This window comes from Sminthopsis crassicaudata, chromosome 2, assembly GCF_048593235.1.
Source record: "Sminthopsis crassicaudata isolate SCR6 chromosome 2, ASM4859323v1, whole genome shotgun sequence".
NCBI lineage: Eukaryota > Metazoa > Chordata > Mammalia > Dasyuromorphia > Dasyuridae > Sminthopsis > Sminthopsis crassicaudata.
Window position 1 is genome coordinate 420,798,601 of NC_133618.1, and position 16,476 is coordinate 420,815,076.

Consider the following 16,476-nt stretch of genomic DNA (forward strand, 5'->3'; position numbering starts at 1 on the left):
TAATTTCACATCTATATATTTTGGCTAAAATGTGTTCATTTTTCTGAAAGATGACAATAATAATAATAGTCAACACATAGCACTCAAAAGTTTTCAAAGTTTTACATATTATATATGTATAAAATCTTTTTTGATATATTATTATAATTATATGTTATTATCTTATTTGATCCCAGGGCTGCAGACCTGTATAAGCAAATGCTGTTATTATCATTTCCATTTTACAGATGATAAAATAGGCTTATAGTGCCATAGTGATTAAACAACTTGACAAATATGATTTTGTTATTAAATATTTGAGCAAGGATTCAAACCTAGGACTTCTTGATCTCATTTTTGATACAGGGTTACATTGACTAAGTCTCCCTTCCAAATTATTGCATTTTGTAAAAGGAGCATAGGATGATGGTTATCTTAAAGCCTTCACCAATGGTAGAATTGAAAGCATGGTGAAAAGAGGGGGAGGAAGGAGTCAGAGGGCAAGATCTCTCTCTATAATCCCTTAAATTACATATTAATATAACTTGATTGCAATGTCTCTAAATAGGGATAGCCTCATCAAAGCAAGACAAATCAAACTTCAGAATTTCAGGTGCGTAGACAAAATTTCTCCCTAACAGGTCACTGCTATTAGTAGTCTTTCATACTTTAAGGAAAAGAGTAGAAACTACATTTTACTCCACAGGGAGATTCCCAGTTTCCCTCTAGGGTAGTACCATTGTGTAAAGTAACAGAGGCTGATCCATTTTTTCATCTATTTATCCCCAGTTTTCCCATCTGAACAATCACTATCAGAGTTGAAAGAGAAAAAAGTGTAGAAATTTGTCTAAGACTATAACCTTAGACTATTAGCCAGGCTATTAACACTTTTCTAATCTTTTCTATCAGATAAATCCACAGACATGTTCAAAGGTGTCAATCCATTTTTTTCTAACATTTTGTAATCAACAACTATTTGTTTAATTACTACTATGCTTTTGCCATTTGTGCTAGATATCAGAATATATAAAGTCAATAATAAAATAGTCCCTCCCCTTGGTATCCAATTATCAAATGAGGTAATACTTGTAAAGCTTGACAACAGTGCCTGACATTCAGTAGATGCTTAATAAATGCTTAATCCCTTATCTTTTCCTGGAGGGACTTCTACTCTATTAGAAAGAAACAACCTATCCTAAAAATAAAATAGACAGAAATATAAAGTAATTTAGGCCATGATGAGGGAAGGAGTCACTAGAAGCTGGGCAGCCAGGGTTTATTCTTGGGTAGAATGTTGTACCTGAACTGAACCTTGATCTTTAGCTTCAGACTAACATGATTTTAGGCTGCATTAAGAAAGTTATAGGGTCACCTCTAGCGACAAGATTAACTGCTGCTGTTCAGACGCAGAATATTATATTCGGCTAGGGATTCTACATCAGTGTCTTTCCCACTCCTTCATTCTCTTGTTTTTTGATTCCTCAGAACATTGTTTTATATCTCAGGAAACTGAGAGAAATGGTGCTTCCTCTCTCTCAGGATGCCTGAGGTCTCAGAGTACATTCTTATTCTTTTTTACTTTTTTACTCTAAGAAATTATAAAGGCTACTCTTTCTCTTCTTCTTTATTCTGCTTATTCTTTACCTCTGAAACAGTAACAAACATTTCCAAAGGGGAAAGAATATATCCAAAGGAAATAAAAATAAGTTAGATAATTCTCCCCTGCCCCTTCTTTCCCAAGATCCAGAATTCAAAGAAGGATAAAGGGAAGGAATAAAGCCTTCCTAAACCTAAAGGTTGAGGGAGATGAATGGAAATAATCTTCTGTCTGCTCTCCAGAATAGCTGTTGCTCCATCTTGAACAGAATTCTCCAATCTTAGTGAGCTAATAAAGCTCCAAAAGCCATGTGGATAATCCTTACTTTCCCAAATGACCTGCCCCCTAAATATTCAAGATAACTATTGTATCCTGATTTTAGGTAGCCAAAGGAGGCAGATCTTAGGATACTCCTTTGGTGTTCTCTTCATAATCCTCAGGGAGCTATTACTTTTATATATCTTAAATCTCTTCTTCTTTAAACCTATTTCTTCCAAAACTGCTGAAGAGCCTTTGTAGGAAAGTTTCACCAGACTCACCTTGGGAACCCACTGGATGTCCTATTCACCATGAAATTAGAATAAACAAGAGATATTTGAGGGAAAGCAATGGGATTATACTCTTAACTATTATAGCTGGGCCCAGATCATCAGTTTAAGCTGACTGATATCACTGCTCCCAAACTTCACCTCCCAGTGATAACTTCTGGGAACAAGACTGCATCCTTACTGGAAGGGATGAGGCTTGTTACAGACATTCACTCATCAATATGGTAGAATGTGCTGGCCTTGAACAAAGGAAAGAACAAGGTTTTGTTGTGGGTAAATCACTTAAACTCTTTTTGCCTTAGTTTCCTCATCTACAAAATAGGAATAATAATTCTTACTGCTCTACAGGGTTATTGCAAGGAAAGTACTCTATAAAACTTAAAGTACTATAAACATATAGGCTTCTCTTATTATTTGTTAGATCACAGATATAGCGCTAAAAGTAACTTCAGAGGCTTCTTAATCTAACCCTTTCATTTTACAAATCAGGAAAATGAGGCTCAGGGAAATTAAATGGCCTGTTCAAGATCGCAAGTGTTGCTAGAGGGGTTCTTTCCATTATACCATGCTACATCTTTTTCCATATACATAAACCAATTCACATATATAATATATGCCACATAACATGCATATGTGTGTATATGCAGATATATATGTGTATATATATGTATTAATTGTGTTCCCTTAGCCTTTTTTGGCTTATTTCTCCATAGCAAGAGACACAGAATAGGAAAACTTGTGGTTTGATTCTGAAATTCTCAGTGTTCTTCCAGCTTTAATGTTCTGTGTTCTGTGTTGTAAGGGCCCTTTCAGTTCTGAGATTCTTCCGCATTGCTTCCCTATCTCAAGAAATTGAAAGAATTGGTCCCTGAGCCCCACGTATTCCTTAGGGTCTCTGCAACAAATAGAAATGGATGGTGATGAGGCAATAAATTGATCAGGCTTTGGCAGACTCATCAGTAGCAACTAGGAAAGGTTTTCTGGCTTCCTAGTGAAATACTCCAGCCCTGGGGTATTTCTCAATTAGAAGAGAATCAGTCCTGTTTCCTCTTCCTAATTGGTTGCCTTTTATTCCTCCTTCCTAATTGAAATCTGGCCATTGTAGGTTGCCATGGAGGCAGCTGAATCTCTCCATCTCAGTTTGGCACTTATCTATATTTGGCTGCCTGATGAGAAACTCACCTCACTGGCTTATTTGAAAATGTTGAATTGCTTACTCAATTAATGGAGTGTCAGATTTTGAAGAGGAAAGGAACAAAAAATGTGAGGAATGAGGGAGGTTCTTAGGTAAACCTTTCTGGGGGTGAAGATAAATATTAATGGCCACCCTAGGGATTAAGTACTTTTACCTTGGAGGGGTCTGGGAAATATGCACTCTTCATCTATTTTCAATAATTTTTTTTAATTCAATAGAATTTTATTTTTCTAATTACATGTAAGGATAGTTTTCAACATTCATTTTTGTCAGATTTTGAGTTCCAAATTATTTTCTCTCTCCCTTTTTTGCCTCCCCTCTCCCCAAGACAGAAAGCAATCTGTATAGTTATACATGTATAATCATTTAAAACCTATTTCTGTATTAATCAAGTAATTAATTATTAATCTCCTACTTAGTATTATATACTAAGTAAAAATTATTGAGAATAAAACTTGGTCCTGATTAAGGAGTTTATATCAATGGGTGAGTAATAATAATAATAATAGTAATAACAACTAGCATTTATGGTATGCAAAGTATTTTATGTATGTATCTGTTTTAATCCTCATAGCTACCCCATAAGGTAGATAGTATTATTACCCACAATTTACAGTTGAGGAAACTGAAGCTGAGGGTTTAAGTGTCTTGCTTGGAGGCACACAGCTAGTAATAATCTAAGGCAAGGCTTGCCTGAGATAATTAGGTCTTGTTGAAAGCCCCTACTACAGAATGCTGCACTATATAAATGTTAGTTATCATCATCATCATCATTATTTTCCTCTCCAAGAGTCCCATATAGCAGTAAAATCAGAATCTAGTTCAAAATCTAAGAGCTGTGGAGTCAGAAGAAGATGGAGTTTTAGTAAGGATAGCTGTCATGAGGGAAGGCTTCCTGGTAGATATTTGAATTGGGACTTGGAAGGATGGATAAGATTTACTTAGACTGAAAAGAAAGGGTTAAGACATTCTTTCCAGCTATATTGACCCTGGTAATGCCTGAGCTTAAGTAACAACTTGTGGTTTCCCATTCCCTCTGGCCTCAACCTTCATTTCTTGCCTTTCTTTTCTATACTATCAATACCTCTTGATATATATCCTTAGTCCCTGATACTAGTCACAAATTGGAACTTGTCCAGTAAAGCACAACTAGTATGGTGAGAGGCCTGAAAGCTGATATAGGAGCTTGGGGTTGAAGGAATTGAGATTGTGGGTTTAGCCAAAAGAAGAAAAAAAAAAATGTAAGTTATTCTATCCCTCCCAATACTTAGGATGGATATAATAACCTACTTTTTTTTTTTAAACTGTTATGGACAAGGAGATATAAATTTTCTTTGTTTGACCCATTGGCAAGAACTAAAGGGAAGTATTGGAAGTTAAAGAGTGGCAAACTTAGAGTCAATGTAAGGAAAAACTTCTAAACAGTTAGAGTTTGAAAGCAGGGTGAGTGGGCTTTACAATGATTAAAAATCTCAAAGCAAAGTGCAAGGTCTAGAGGGGATTTTTGTTCTAATATTCATCCAGTTTAAGATTATTTTGATTCCCTGAAGAGTTACCATGTCTTGATTATAACTGTATCTTCCCCAAAACTTAATCCAGTGTTATGTATACAATAAATGTTAGTTAATTAGAAATGGAATAAGTAAAAAAAAAAAAAAAAAAAAAAAAGGATATCTTGTTTTGTTAAATTATCTAGGCTCTGATCCTATTATGGGTAACCAGGTATGGACTATGCTTTCAGACCTAAAAGGGCTTAATTTTTAATTTTCTTTATTCTCTGTGAATTCTTCCTTTAGTGTGTCCCTGGTGCTTTCCAAATAGCTCCTGTAAATTGAGAGTAATCTAAGAGAATGTATCACTAGTCCCAGACCTTCTCTCTTCTTATCCTACTACAGGGTGGAGCCCAGATCAGTCTTGCTGAGGTCTGCCGTTCAGGAGAAAAGACAGTGCGCTGGTACAATCTGTTGAGCTACAAATACTTGAAGAAGCAAAGCCGACAAAACAAGCAAGATGCACACAGCTGCTCTGTAATGGTGGGCACTGAAAACTCGGTGAGTGAGAGGGCATGAATGAGTGTTTACCCAACATCTATGATACTCAGGAGAGATGGGCTATTCAGAACTGAAAATAGTTGTGTCATCAGGGGAAGGAGAACAGTGGAGATGTGAAATACACCACAGATTAAATAGGACCTTGATAAACTGGGAAGCATCAAGAGAAAGTAAACCAAGATAATAAAAGGCCATGAGTCTGTCATATAGGGAGTACTTGAAGGAATTGGAGATATTTAATCTAGAATAGGCTTAGAATGGGACATGATAGCCATATTTAAGTTTTTAAAGGCCTCTTATGTGTAAGAGGTAATAAACTTGTACTATTTAATCCCAGAAGACAATGAGGAATAATGAGTGGAAGTTAAAAAGTTACACTAAATGTCAGAAAAAGTTCCATAACAATTAAAGCCTTCCCAAAATGGAATTAGTTGTTTCAGAATTAGTACTGATTCCCTTTGGAGGTCTTCAAGTAGTATGAGTCACCACTTATTTAGTATATTAGAGTGAGCTTTTCTCTTTGAGTATGAATTGAACTTGTTGACTGCTAGACTTCCTTCCTATTCTGTGAGAGGGAACAAAAATTAAAAAGGGCTAGCTATATGTGTGTGTAACATGCACATAAGTCTCTTTACAAATAGATGGACACACATGTACATATAGTTATAAATATATCCTTTAATACTTAAAGGAGTTGTGATTTTGTTATTGTGAGTACTTACACACACACCCACACACATACACACACACATACGCACACGCACACATATTGAAATCCCTCTATCACTTAAAATATGACTTTTTTGAAAACTGCCATGGATAAAAAGTTCATCATACTAACATCCTCATGATGAACCTCCCCCAAATTTAGCTAGGCTGATCAATCCTTTGACAATAGACATACAGTATGAATTTTAAAGGTCTTTTCTACTTGGGAAGGACCTGCCAAAAACTTGTACTATATTAGTATAACCTATAAGAACACAGGGTCATCTTTTCCACTGGAAAGAAGGGAAAGAAGAGAGCAAGTGTGAGGGAAAGGGAAAGATAAACTCATGACATAGAAATCTGTTTTTGTATAATATATAAAGACATGTAATAAGATGATAGATACATACACATATGTATGTATTTTTTACATGTAAATATGTACATCTGAGTACAAATATCTGCCACAATGCAATTTGGCTAACCTTTTTGAATTTGCCAGAAGAAAATCTGCTTTTAAACATTTTAAAAATAGTAATAAAACTTATCCAAAGAAAAGAGTAGAATTTATAATTTTTAAAACAATCACTTTTAAAATAAAATCATGTATCATTCATTTTTAGAACAGTTTTTTAAAAAAAGGTTTAAAAATCAACCTATGTTTTAAACTCTCTTCAAATGTTTCTGAGTGGCAGAGCAGTGTGACTATGTATTCAAAACCTATTTATGCCATGGATTGCCTTTGTGACAATTACTAAGTCACTTAATTTCTCAGTAGTCTCAGATAATAGGTTACAAAGAGTTATTGATCTAAATTGCTAGAGATAGTTTTCACATTGAAAGTTCTCTATACTATAGATTCTACCCCTTCATGTATTATTTCCTGCACTTAGATAGTATAATCATTTTAAAAATACTCATTAAAACAGATAATTCTACAAGTTCACTATGCATATATATATTTGTACACATATTTATTAGATGTAAAACCACACAGTTATATAATATATAGATATATATACACACACATATACATAGAGAATTTATATAGCTTAGTGATAGACATGTATATAGCACTTAATCTTTCATTTGGCCCAGACATTTTATTTTATTTATTTATACAACAAAACCTTAAGGATCCCAATAATGCTTATTTTTTTGGTAGTAAAACAGGAAGGGAAGAAATTCTTAGCCTTCTCTCTCAAATGGAAAATATCCTTTGAAAGTACATTAGATGTTGGAGGGGATGTGAGAAAACAGGGACACTGAAACATTGTTGGTGGAATTGTGAATACATCCAGCCACTCTGGAGAACAATTTGGAACTATGCTCAAAAAGTTATCAAATTGTGCATACCCTTTGATCCAGTAGGGTTACTACTGGGCTTATATCCCAAAGAGATCTTAAAGAAGGGAGAGGGACCTGTATGTGCAAGAATGTTTGTGGCAGCTCTCTTTGTAGTGGCCAGAAACTGGAAACTGAGTGGATGCCCTTCAATTGGAGAATGGCTGAATAAATTGTGATATATGAATATTATAGAATATTATTATTCTGTAAGAAATGACTAACAGGATGATTTCAGAAAGGCCTGGAGAGACTTGCATGAACTGATGCTGAGTGAGAAGAGCAGGATCTAGGAGATCATTATATATTCAATAACAATACTATAGGATGATCAATTCTCATGGAGGTGGCCCTCTTCAACAGTGAGATGAACCAAATCAGCTCCAATAGAGCACTAATGAACTGAGCTATACTCAGCAAAAGAATTCTGGGAGATGACTATGAACCACTACATAGAATTCCCAATACCCCTATTTTTGTCTGCCTTTATTTTGGATTTTTTTCACAGGCTAAATGTACACTATTTCAAAATCCGATTCTTTTTGTTCAGCAAAATAACTGTTTGGACAAGTATACATATATTGTATTTAATTTATACTTTAACATGTTTAACATGTACTGGTCCATCTGCCATCTGGGGGAGGAGAGTGGGGGGAAGGAAGGGAAAAATTGGAACAAAAGGCTTGGCAATTGTCAGTGTTGTACAATTACCCATGCATATATCTTGTAAATAAAAAGCTATAATAATAAAAAAAAAAAAAAGAAAGAAAGAAAGAGAAAAAAAAAGAAAAGAAAAGAAAAGTCAAGTCAGGAGGACCTAAGTTCAAGTCTGTTCTCAGACACTTAACACATTCTAGCTATGTGACTTTAGGCAAGTTGCTTAATCCCAATTGTCTCAGCAAAAAAAATAAATAAATAAAAATAAAGTGCATTAGAATTAGTTTTCCCATTTTGTGAATGGAGGATAGAAAGATTACATTAGTAGATACATAATGACATAGATAAACTTTACTATTTGATCCAAAATAAAAATATGATTTATTTTTTAAACCTATAATCTCCTACAGATAGAATTTCAGTCGTAGGAGGAAAAAAAGATTTTCCTCTTGAGTTGGGAGAAAGGATTCTTTTTCAATTAAAAATCAAATATTGGGTGTATAGTAGGATTATTGTTTCTGAACAGGAATAAGAAACAGTGTAGCACAGTGAATAGAAATCTAGAAGACCTGGATTCAAGTGCCTCTTAATATATAGTGGCTGTGTGACTGGGCAAGTCACTGAGTCTCTCAGTGTACAAGCCAATTCTCTAAGAGTCCTAAATACAGAGCAGATGTAATCTGTATTGGTAGAGGAAGTTTCTCACTAGGGTCTCCCTCTATACTAATGAGCTCAAAGAAATGGATTCTCCACCTAAAATATGTTTCATTATATGATTCTGTCTGCATTGTAAAGCCAATAGAAATACTCTGGGAAGAATATATCATTGAATTTCACAGATCTTTTTCCTAACCACCATTAGTGTAATTGAACAACTGCCTCTGTAGCTCATGTTGTTTTGAATTGGTATTCTGCTAAATTGCATTAGAGTATCAGGTTAATGAGGATTTCACAGTACTAATGAGTTGCTTTTAAATTCTGCTGCAGAATTCTTTTTTTTTTTTTTTAATTTGGACCCCAAACTTTTTTCATTAAACTAACCTATTTACAATACTTTGAGATAATTATAAATCATAAAGACTATGAAAGATCATTATTTCTTTTTAAAATTATTTTTATTATCGTTTAAAGGATCATATTTATAAGTAACCATGTGACTTGGAAAAGTCTTTCAAATAGATTTCAATTTTTTTTTTCTAATTTTGCTCAAAGTTATGAGAGAAGAACTTTTTGGATTAAAGGGGAAAAAAACCACACTGAACATATATTGAGATAATTGTATTTTTGAAGCTGTGAGAGGTAGCATGACATAATGAGTCAAGATCCAGCCTTTAAGAATTGGGTTTAAGTGTAACTTCTGATAAGCAATATGTAATAGCATGTCAGAAGTGAATGGGAAAGGAGAGAAGAGGGGAGCAAGTCACTGGTCCCTATTCCTAATAAAAATAATTCACAGTTCTTTGTCACCTCATGCTTCATGAGGTGTTTTCCCCTCGTGATTGCCCTCTACAAGAAGTAATATAATTCTTATTCTTTACAGTCAACAAAATTGAGATCCAGAAAGGTAAAGCAATCTACTTGTGATCATATGGATGATAGTAAAAGTTAGTGGAAAGGGCAATGGGTTTAGAGCCAGAGAACCAAGTTTGAACCCTGGCATTCAGCAAAACACTTAAACTCTCAAAGTCTTCTGTAATAGGATAAGATTGACCTCCAAGCTCTCTGTTCTTTCCACCACTAAGGCCTGTGGACCATGAGTTATTGAATTAACCTAACTAGATTACACTCACTGTTAATAAAAGAGAGAAGCTGGACTAGATGAAGAGCTCTTAAACCTGGCATCCACCAATTTTTTCTAATGTTGTGATAACTTTATTTTGAGGAAGTTAATTTCCTTTATAATTCTATGTGTTTTATGCATTTTAAAAAAAAATCATCCAAGAAGGAGTCCATAGGCTTATTTCACTAGACGACCAAAGAGGCCCATGAACATTTAAGAATGCTTGGACTAGGGTTCTTATATGGGATTCTTGATGATCTCCAAAAGGTTTCTTTTGGCTTTAAAATTTTAGCATTCTATAATTGATTTTGAGGTATGATGAGTGAGCCTCATGAACCTTCTCTCTACAGGACACTGTTTCTGCACTCCTAGAACAGACAGCTGTGGAACTGAAGGCTGTGGAGAAGAGACTAGAGGGGAAAAGTAATGCTCTGACTATGGAAGAGAGCTGGTGAGTGAGGGAGGGCTTCCCCCTTGAAAACCTCTCCCAGGATTGAGCAGGCCCAGCTAAAAGAGAACAGGAGCCCAGGTCCTTGTTCCAGTGTACCCTTAATATTCAGGAATAGAGTTCCCTGAGAAAATCCAAGAATGACTTTGCTTTCCCATGACTCCCCAATTCCAAATTCCAAATGCCTTAACAGCTAGAAGTGCCCTTCTACTCAACCCCTTTCATTGAGCTTTTTCCTTCAGCTTTTCAGCCTGTTGTGACTGAGAGTAAAAAAAATTGCTGGGTCAAAGTTGCTTTTTTTTTTTTTTTTTTTTTTTTTTTAAGTTTGCTTTTTCTATGGCAAACCACTGTGTTGCTTCAAACGGGAGAAAGTCTGAAGCCGGAAATAGACATAAGACATGTCTTCTAAAACTCTGGCAGACGATCAGTGGTTTAAGCCAAATTTCCAAGCTTTTATTGGGACTTTTCACATTGTTACTTAGCAACCCTGCTTCTGTTCTCTCTCTCTCTCTCTCTCTCTCTCTCTCTCTCTCTCTCTCTCTCTCTCTCTCTCTCTCTCTCTCTTCCTATCCCACTCATCCCCACACACATACTTCTCTCCCCACCTCTCCTTCGCCATTCAGACTCTCTAAGACATTAACTTATAAATATGGCTTGGACATACTGAAGTCAGTCATGTTGAAACAAATCCCACTGTATTCCCACAGAAATCTGTGATTAGCTTTTTTGGGGGAAAATATCAGCCCCATGGTAGTTGCTAGAATCTATATGTAAATCAAGATGCTCCACTTCAGTTTTCCCCTTTTTCTTCCCAACAATCATGTCCTCTTAGCTCTTCATTTTAATGTTTAGAGTCTTTATTTCTTGAGATTCCAGACAAGAGGAACATCAGGGCAATGATCAATAGTTCAGGGTCATTGGATGTTAGATTGTCTGGGTGGATGACCAAAACCCTTTGTGCTATAATAGGTCATACGATGAGGATCCCAATGGTGGCAGTGAGAACGAAGGAGCAGCTGAGGAAGAGGAAGAGGATGAAGAGGGAGAAGAGGACATTTTCACAGAGAAAAATTTACTGAGTGTGGAAGATAGCCCAGCAATAAAGGTAAGAAGGGCAAAAACGAATGACATCTAAGAGTCTGAATCAGTCTGCCTAGGAAAGATATCACAGTACAGCAAGCAGCATTACTTCCCCTCAGGGCTCCTTTCAGAGAAGAACAGACTGTCCTTAAGTGCCTTTTGACTTCCCCCTAAGAAGTGGCTATTGAGACAATGGACTACAAGCTGTTGCCACTCCTTGCAGTTAGTGGAGGGCTGGGGATGTGCACTTTTTGTCTACCAAGAAAAAAAAAAAAAAACACCATTTCCTTTGGAATTGGAGGAGTATAAAAAAGCAAAAGGAAATAGAAGCAGTAGGAGATTGAATTCAAAAATTCTTATTCCCAATTTTGGTCATAGCACTGGTAATCAAAGAGGTTAAGTGTTACCCAAAAAAAAGTTATCGAATGAGAAGGGGATTTTATCCACTGGACAAGTAGTTGGGTTCAGTGATCTCCAAAATGTCTCGATTCTGTCCATCAATCTCTTTCTCTAATATCAAATCCAAGAGTCATTCTTTTCCTCAGAAAGGAACTGGTTCTACAAGGTTTCAAATTCTTCCCCATCCTCTGATGCATCCTGATCTATGAGGTACAGAAGTCACCACAGTCCTTTGGTATCCCTGCACCCATGGTTTTGTCAGAACTGGTTACTCATTCCTCTCTTTGCCCTAGCTGCTTCTTCAACCCTACCCTTTATATGTCTGCTTATTAAATGTAGTTCTGCCCAAAGCTTTATAGAAAAGAGATACATGATGTTCCTCCTTTATCCCATCTCTTCTCTTTCTATAGTTCCATTAGTATTTCTGTAGATCCACTGTTATAATAGTCTTTACTTTAGAAGTTTAATCTGTCCTTATTGGTGCCAAATTTCTATTAATACCAAGTTTCCCTAGTTTATTTTTGAACACCAGGCCTAGAGTCAGAAAGACCTGGATTCAAATCTAGCCTCAGACACTGATGACTCTGGGCAAGCTACTTCACTTTTGCTTGCCTCAACTTTAATATCTGTAATATGGGGATATTAATAGTTTCTACCTCCTAGGGTTATTGTGTGGAGCAAATAAGATAAGAATTATAATGCCTGACACATAATAAGTATGAAATAAATGTTGTTAATAGTTATCCCATCCACATTGTAGAAGTTAAGGGTCAGTGCTCCACAATCTAGAAAATTCACATAAAGTTTTTTGGTGCTCCCTTCATACCAAAGAAGAAGTCTGAATTTTTTCCTTTTTTTTTTTTTTTCCTTTTTTTTCCTTTTATGGGGTATTTACAGTACTTTATTGTAAAAATTTGGATTAATATTATACAATAATATACTTTTATTTTATGAACTTCTGACTTTTTCATCTGCTAGCCTTCATGTGTCATCTGTGGCTTCTACAAAACTCCCCAAAAATTCCCATTAAATTTTTTATGCTGAACTGGAATATAGCAAGACCACGAAGGGGAAAATCATGATGTGAAAGGGGTAACTGTATTATTATCATCATTATCATTATTTGACAGAGAATGTTAGACAGGTCTTTCAAGTATTTTTAAAGTTCTGATAAGTTCTTCAGAAATTAACATAAAACATAAGAAATTAAATGTAAATAAATATGAGGGGAATCAGATTTTGATTTATAAAACTGTTCAGAGTCACTCTTTTATGTAAAAACAAAGTATACCTCTGCTGGCTACTTGGTATTTTTTTCCTAAAGATTGAAAATATCCTCCTGCTGTTATAGCAAAGGAGGGGCTCCAGGGGATGAAGACAGTGGTTGCTCCAGATGTGAGAATACAGCAGAGCCAATGGTTAGCTTCAGGGGAAAGAGGGAAATTTAAGGCTATGCTGACAGCAAAGAAAACTTGAACCTAAAAGAATTGATCAGATGCCTATTTCCCAAAAGTAGGTAATTAGATCCCCATGAATGACAGATGGCTTTAGGATGAGTAACTTTTTTCTTAGGTGGACAAAGAAACCAACACAGACAGCCTGACGCCATCCCCTACAGTTGTGCGGCCCAAAGATCGAAGGATGGGCAACCCACCCCCAACGCCATTTGTCCGAGGGAGCACCATCATTCGTTCTAAGACCTTCTCTCCTGGGCCTCAGAGTCAATATGTGTGTCGGGTAAGTAACAATAAAGAAGAACCATTCTTTTATTTCTAATATCTTTTATATTCTCATTGCTACTAATTCAGTTAACCTTCACACCTATATTATTGTAATATTTTCCCAACTTGTGTCCATGCCTGAATATCTCTCTCCTCTATCCTAATCTCTGTACTACTTATAGATTAATCTATTAAAAACATTGCTTTCATCATCAAAAAAATTTTTTTTAATGGTTCCTTATTATTTGTGGGAGGAAATCCAAACTTCTTAGCCTGTGATTCAAAACTCTCCTCAATCTCCAAGCACCAACCCTTATTCACAGTAGATTTAGAATTAATGAGAAAAACTCCACATTTACATTATGTTGACATTTCTCTTTCAGTTGAATCGAAGTGATAGTGATAGCTCAACCCTATCCAAAAAGCCACCTTTTGTTCGAAATTCCTTGGAAAGAAGAAGTGTCCGAATGAAGAGGGTAAGAAATTGTTTTGAAGCTATTTTTTGGTCCAGGGCCTTCTCACTCTCATCCTCAGCCATCAAATGAAAATGCCCTTTATGAGCAGCCAATAATGTTGTTAGACCCGGTGGAATTCTCTTCACAAGTTTTTATGTAAAGATCTAGCTCTTTGAAACAGCAAGCCTGAACAGGAGAAAAGATACTGTATGCATTATGAATTGCATGCGGCATGCTTAGCTTTGCTTGACAAAAGCATCAACCTCTAATTAGACAGGAAGTTTCTCAAGGGCATATTTATTTGGTAAATTCTCCCCCAACCCCAATCTCTTTAGCCCCTTGCATCAGGTTTTGCACTTGAGTAAATGTTGTCCAACTAGATGATTAATTAAGTCTTCTAACTGCCTTCTGCTGCAATAAGGAACTTGAGTTTCCAAGAGCCTCTCAAAAGCAATGAAGGGCAAAAGAGTTTTTTGCAAACCAGCTAGAAATTGACATTGAAAGCTAATAGGCTGTCCCTAAAAGAAATGGAGATTTCTTTGGGAAAATGAATGTCTGGATATAGGAAGCAAAAGATCATTCTAGTTACTTACAAGCCAAGTCTGGACTAGATTAGAGAGTAGTTTGCAAATGCAAGAATGTCCAAGGTGAATGTCCAATAATAGATAATGGCATAACAGTGAAGTATCTGCAGCACCAAGGGCTGTGTGTGAAAAAATAAATTCTGCAGAGCTTTAGATTTACTACTGAGCTGAAGAATCAATCAATCAACAAGGTTTATTAAAAACACCTTCTATGAGCCATGCATTATATTAGCAGTAGTGATGTGCATAGGTAATGAATGGCACATGTACAGACTACCTCTAACATTGACATATGCACAGAATACCTCTGATAACATCTTGCATTTGGAAGAGATATGAGGATGTAATGAAAATGTCTTTGAGAGACTATGGAACATGTATTGACTGTAACTGATTTAGTTTGCTAATGTATTCCCCAGAAACTCTGTGTGTATACACATATACCCCTCCCACACAAATTTATAGGTATACAGATATATAGATGCAAGTAATGATAAAAATATAGATATAGCTAAAATATAGATTTAAATATAATTACATTCATTTAATTAATTAAATATAGCTATATATGAGCATATATAAAGATATAAGGACACAGATTTGATAAAAATAAAGTTATGTATATAGAGAGAGTGGGGGAGGGAGAGGGGGGAAGGAGGAGAGGTGATATAAAGAAATATAGCTGGAGATGCACACAAATATAAAGTAACTTCAAAATAACTGAATCCATAAGTGAATTTGGATGGCCAGCAATGTCAGGAGTGTAAGGAAGTGTTTGCCTGGTCCCAAATAAGATATAACATTTCCAGAGCAGCTATTCATACTTCATTGCTTCTTCTCCTAAATTATTTCCTCTGCTCATGGAGTATGAAAGGGACAAGGTAACATGGTGAAGGAAATATAAGGGGGTCAGAGGAGAGACATGATATTCATTGGATTTACCCAGAAAAGTTCATGAGCCCCTGAAATTATTGCAGCACTTGGGGGTTGACATTATTTTCCAAGGGCAATGACTGGATTGGTGAGAAAAAGACCCTGCAAAAGTATAGAAGGGGCTGCCAGCCGAAATGCAAGTTTTTGGGCTTCAGCACCTGTGATATCAACAGTGTTCTTAGCTACAATCTAGCCAAACTTATGTCTACTATTTGGTTCTGTTCTAAAAATGAAGGCACTGGTTTTTCTTCCTCTGAGCACTTCACTCATAACTCAGAGTATATGACCCTGAACAAGTCACATAATTTCCCAAGCCTCAATTTCCTCATGTGTAAAAAAAGGGCTTGGACTAACTGGCCTCTGAAGTTTCTCACAGCTCTAAATTTCTGAACCTATGGTCTCTGCTACCAAGGAGTTTAAAATTTAGTGGGAGAGAAAAGAAATGTAAAGTTCTATAAGAAATCATAAAATAATTTATTCATCAATGAGTCTGATGTGAAACAAGGGCGCACATGCCAAGAAGGTTTAAGTTAGAGATTAATCAGGGAAGACTTCCTAAAAAAGGTGGGTTTTTACCCTGCTTTTGAAGGAGAAGCATGTAGATTAATTAATGGAAAAGAAGAGACTTTGGAAATCAAGGAAATGGTATAAACAAAGTATTGTTCAAATGACAAGTGGCAATAACTATCTTCTCTATTTCAGCCATCATCTGTCAAATCCCTCAGAACCGAGCGCTTAATTCGCACCTCATTAGACCTAGAATTAGATCTGCAGGCTTCAAGGACCTGGCATAATCAGCTGACACAAGAAATCTTGGTGCTGAAGGAATTGAAGGAACAGCTGGAGCGAGCCAAAAGCCACGGGGAAAAGGAGCTTCCTCAGTGGGTACGAGATGACGAACGCTACCGGCTCTTATTGAGGATGGTAGAAAAGAAGGTGAGTGAGAACAACAAATGGAGAAAATCCCTGGTCAAGATTAAGTCTGCAATAGCAATCT

At 36.0% G+C, this 16,476-nt stretch overlaps 1 protein-coding gene across 1 annotated transcript in view; it reads left to right on the forward strand.

The window, feature by feature from the left end:
- WWC1 (WW and C2 domain containing 1) overlaps positions 1 to 16,476 on the forward strand; it is a 143,907-nt gene that overhangs the window by 122,801 nt on the left and 4,630 nt on the right. The window contains exons 16-21 of the mRNA XM_074292012.1: positions 5,215 to 5,370; positions 10,210 to 10,310; positions 11,277 to 11,412; positions 13,359 to 13,523; positions 13,891 to 13,983; positions 16,182 to 16,415. Of these exons, the coding sequence (XP_074148113.1) occupies positions 5,215 to 5,370; positions 10,210 to 10,310; positions 11,277 to 11,412; positions 13,359 to 13,523; positions 13,891 to 13,983; positions 16,182 to 16,415 (885 nt within the window). The remainder of the gene's footprint in view (positions 1 to 5,214; positions 5,371 to 10,209; positions 10,311 to 11,276; positions 11,413 to 13,358; positions 13,524 to 13,890; positions 13,984 to 16,181; positions 16,416 to 16,476) is intronic.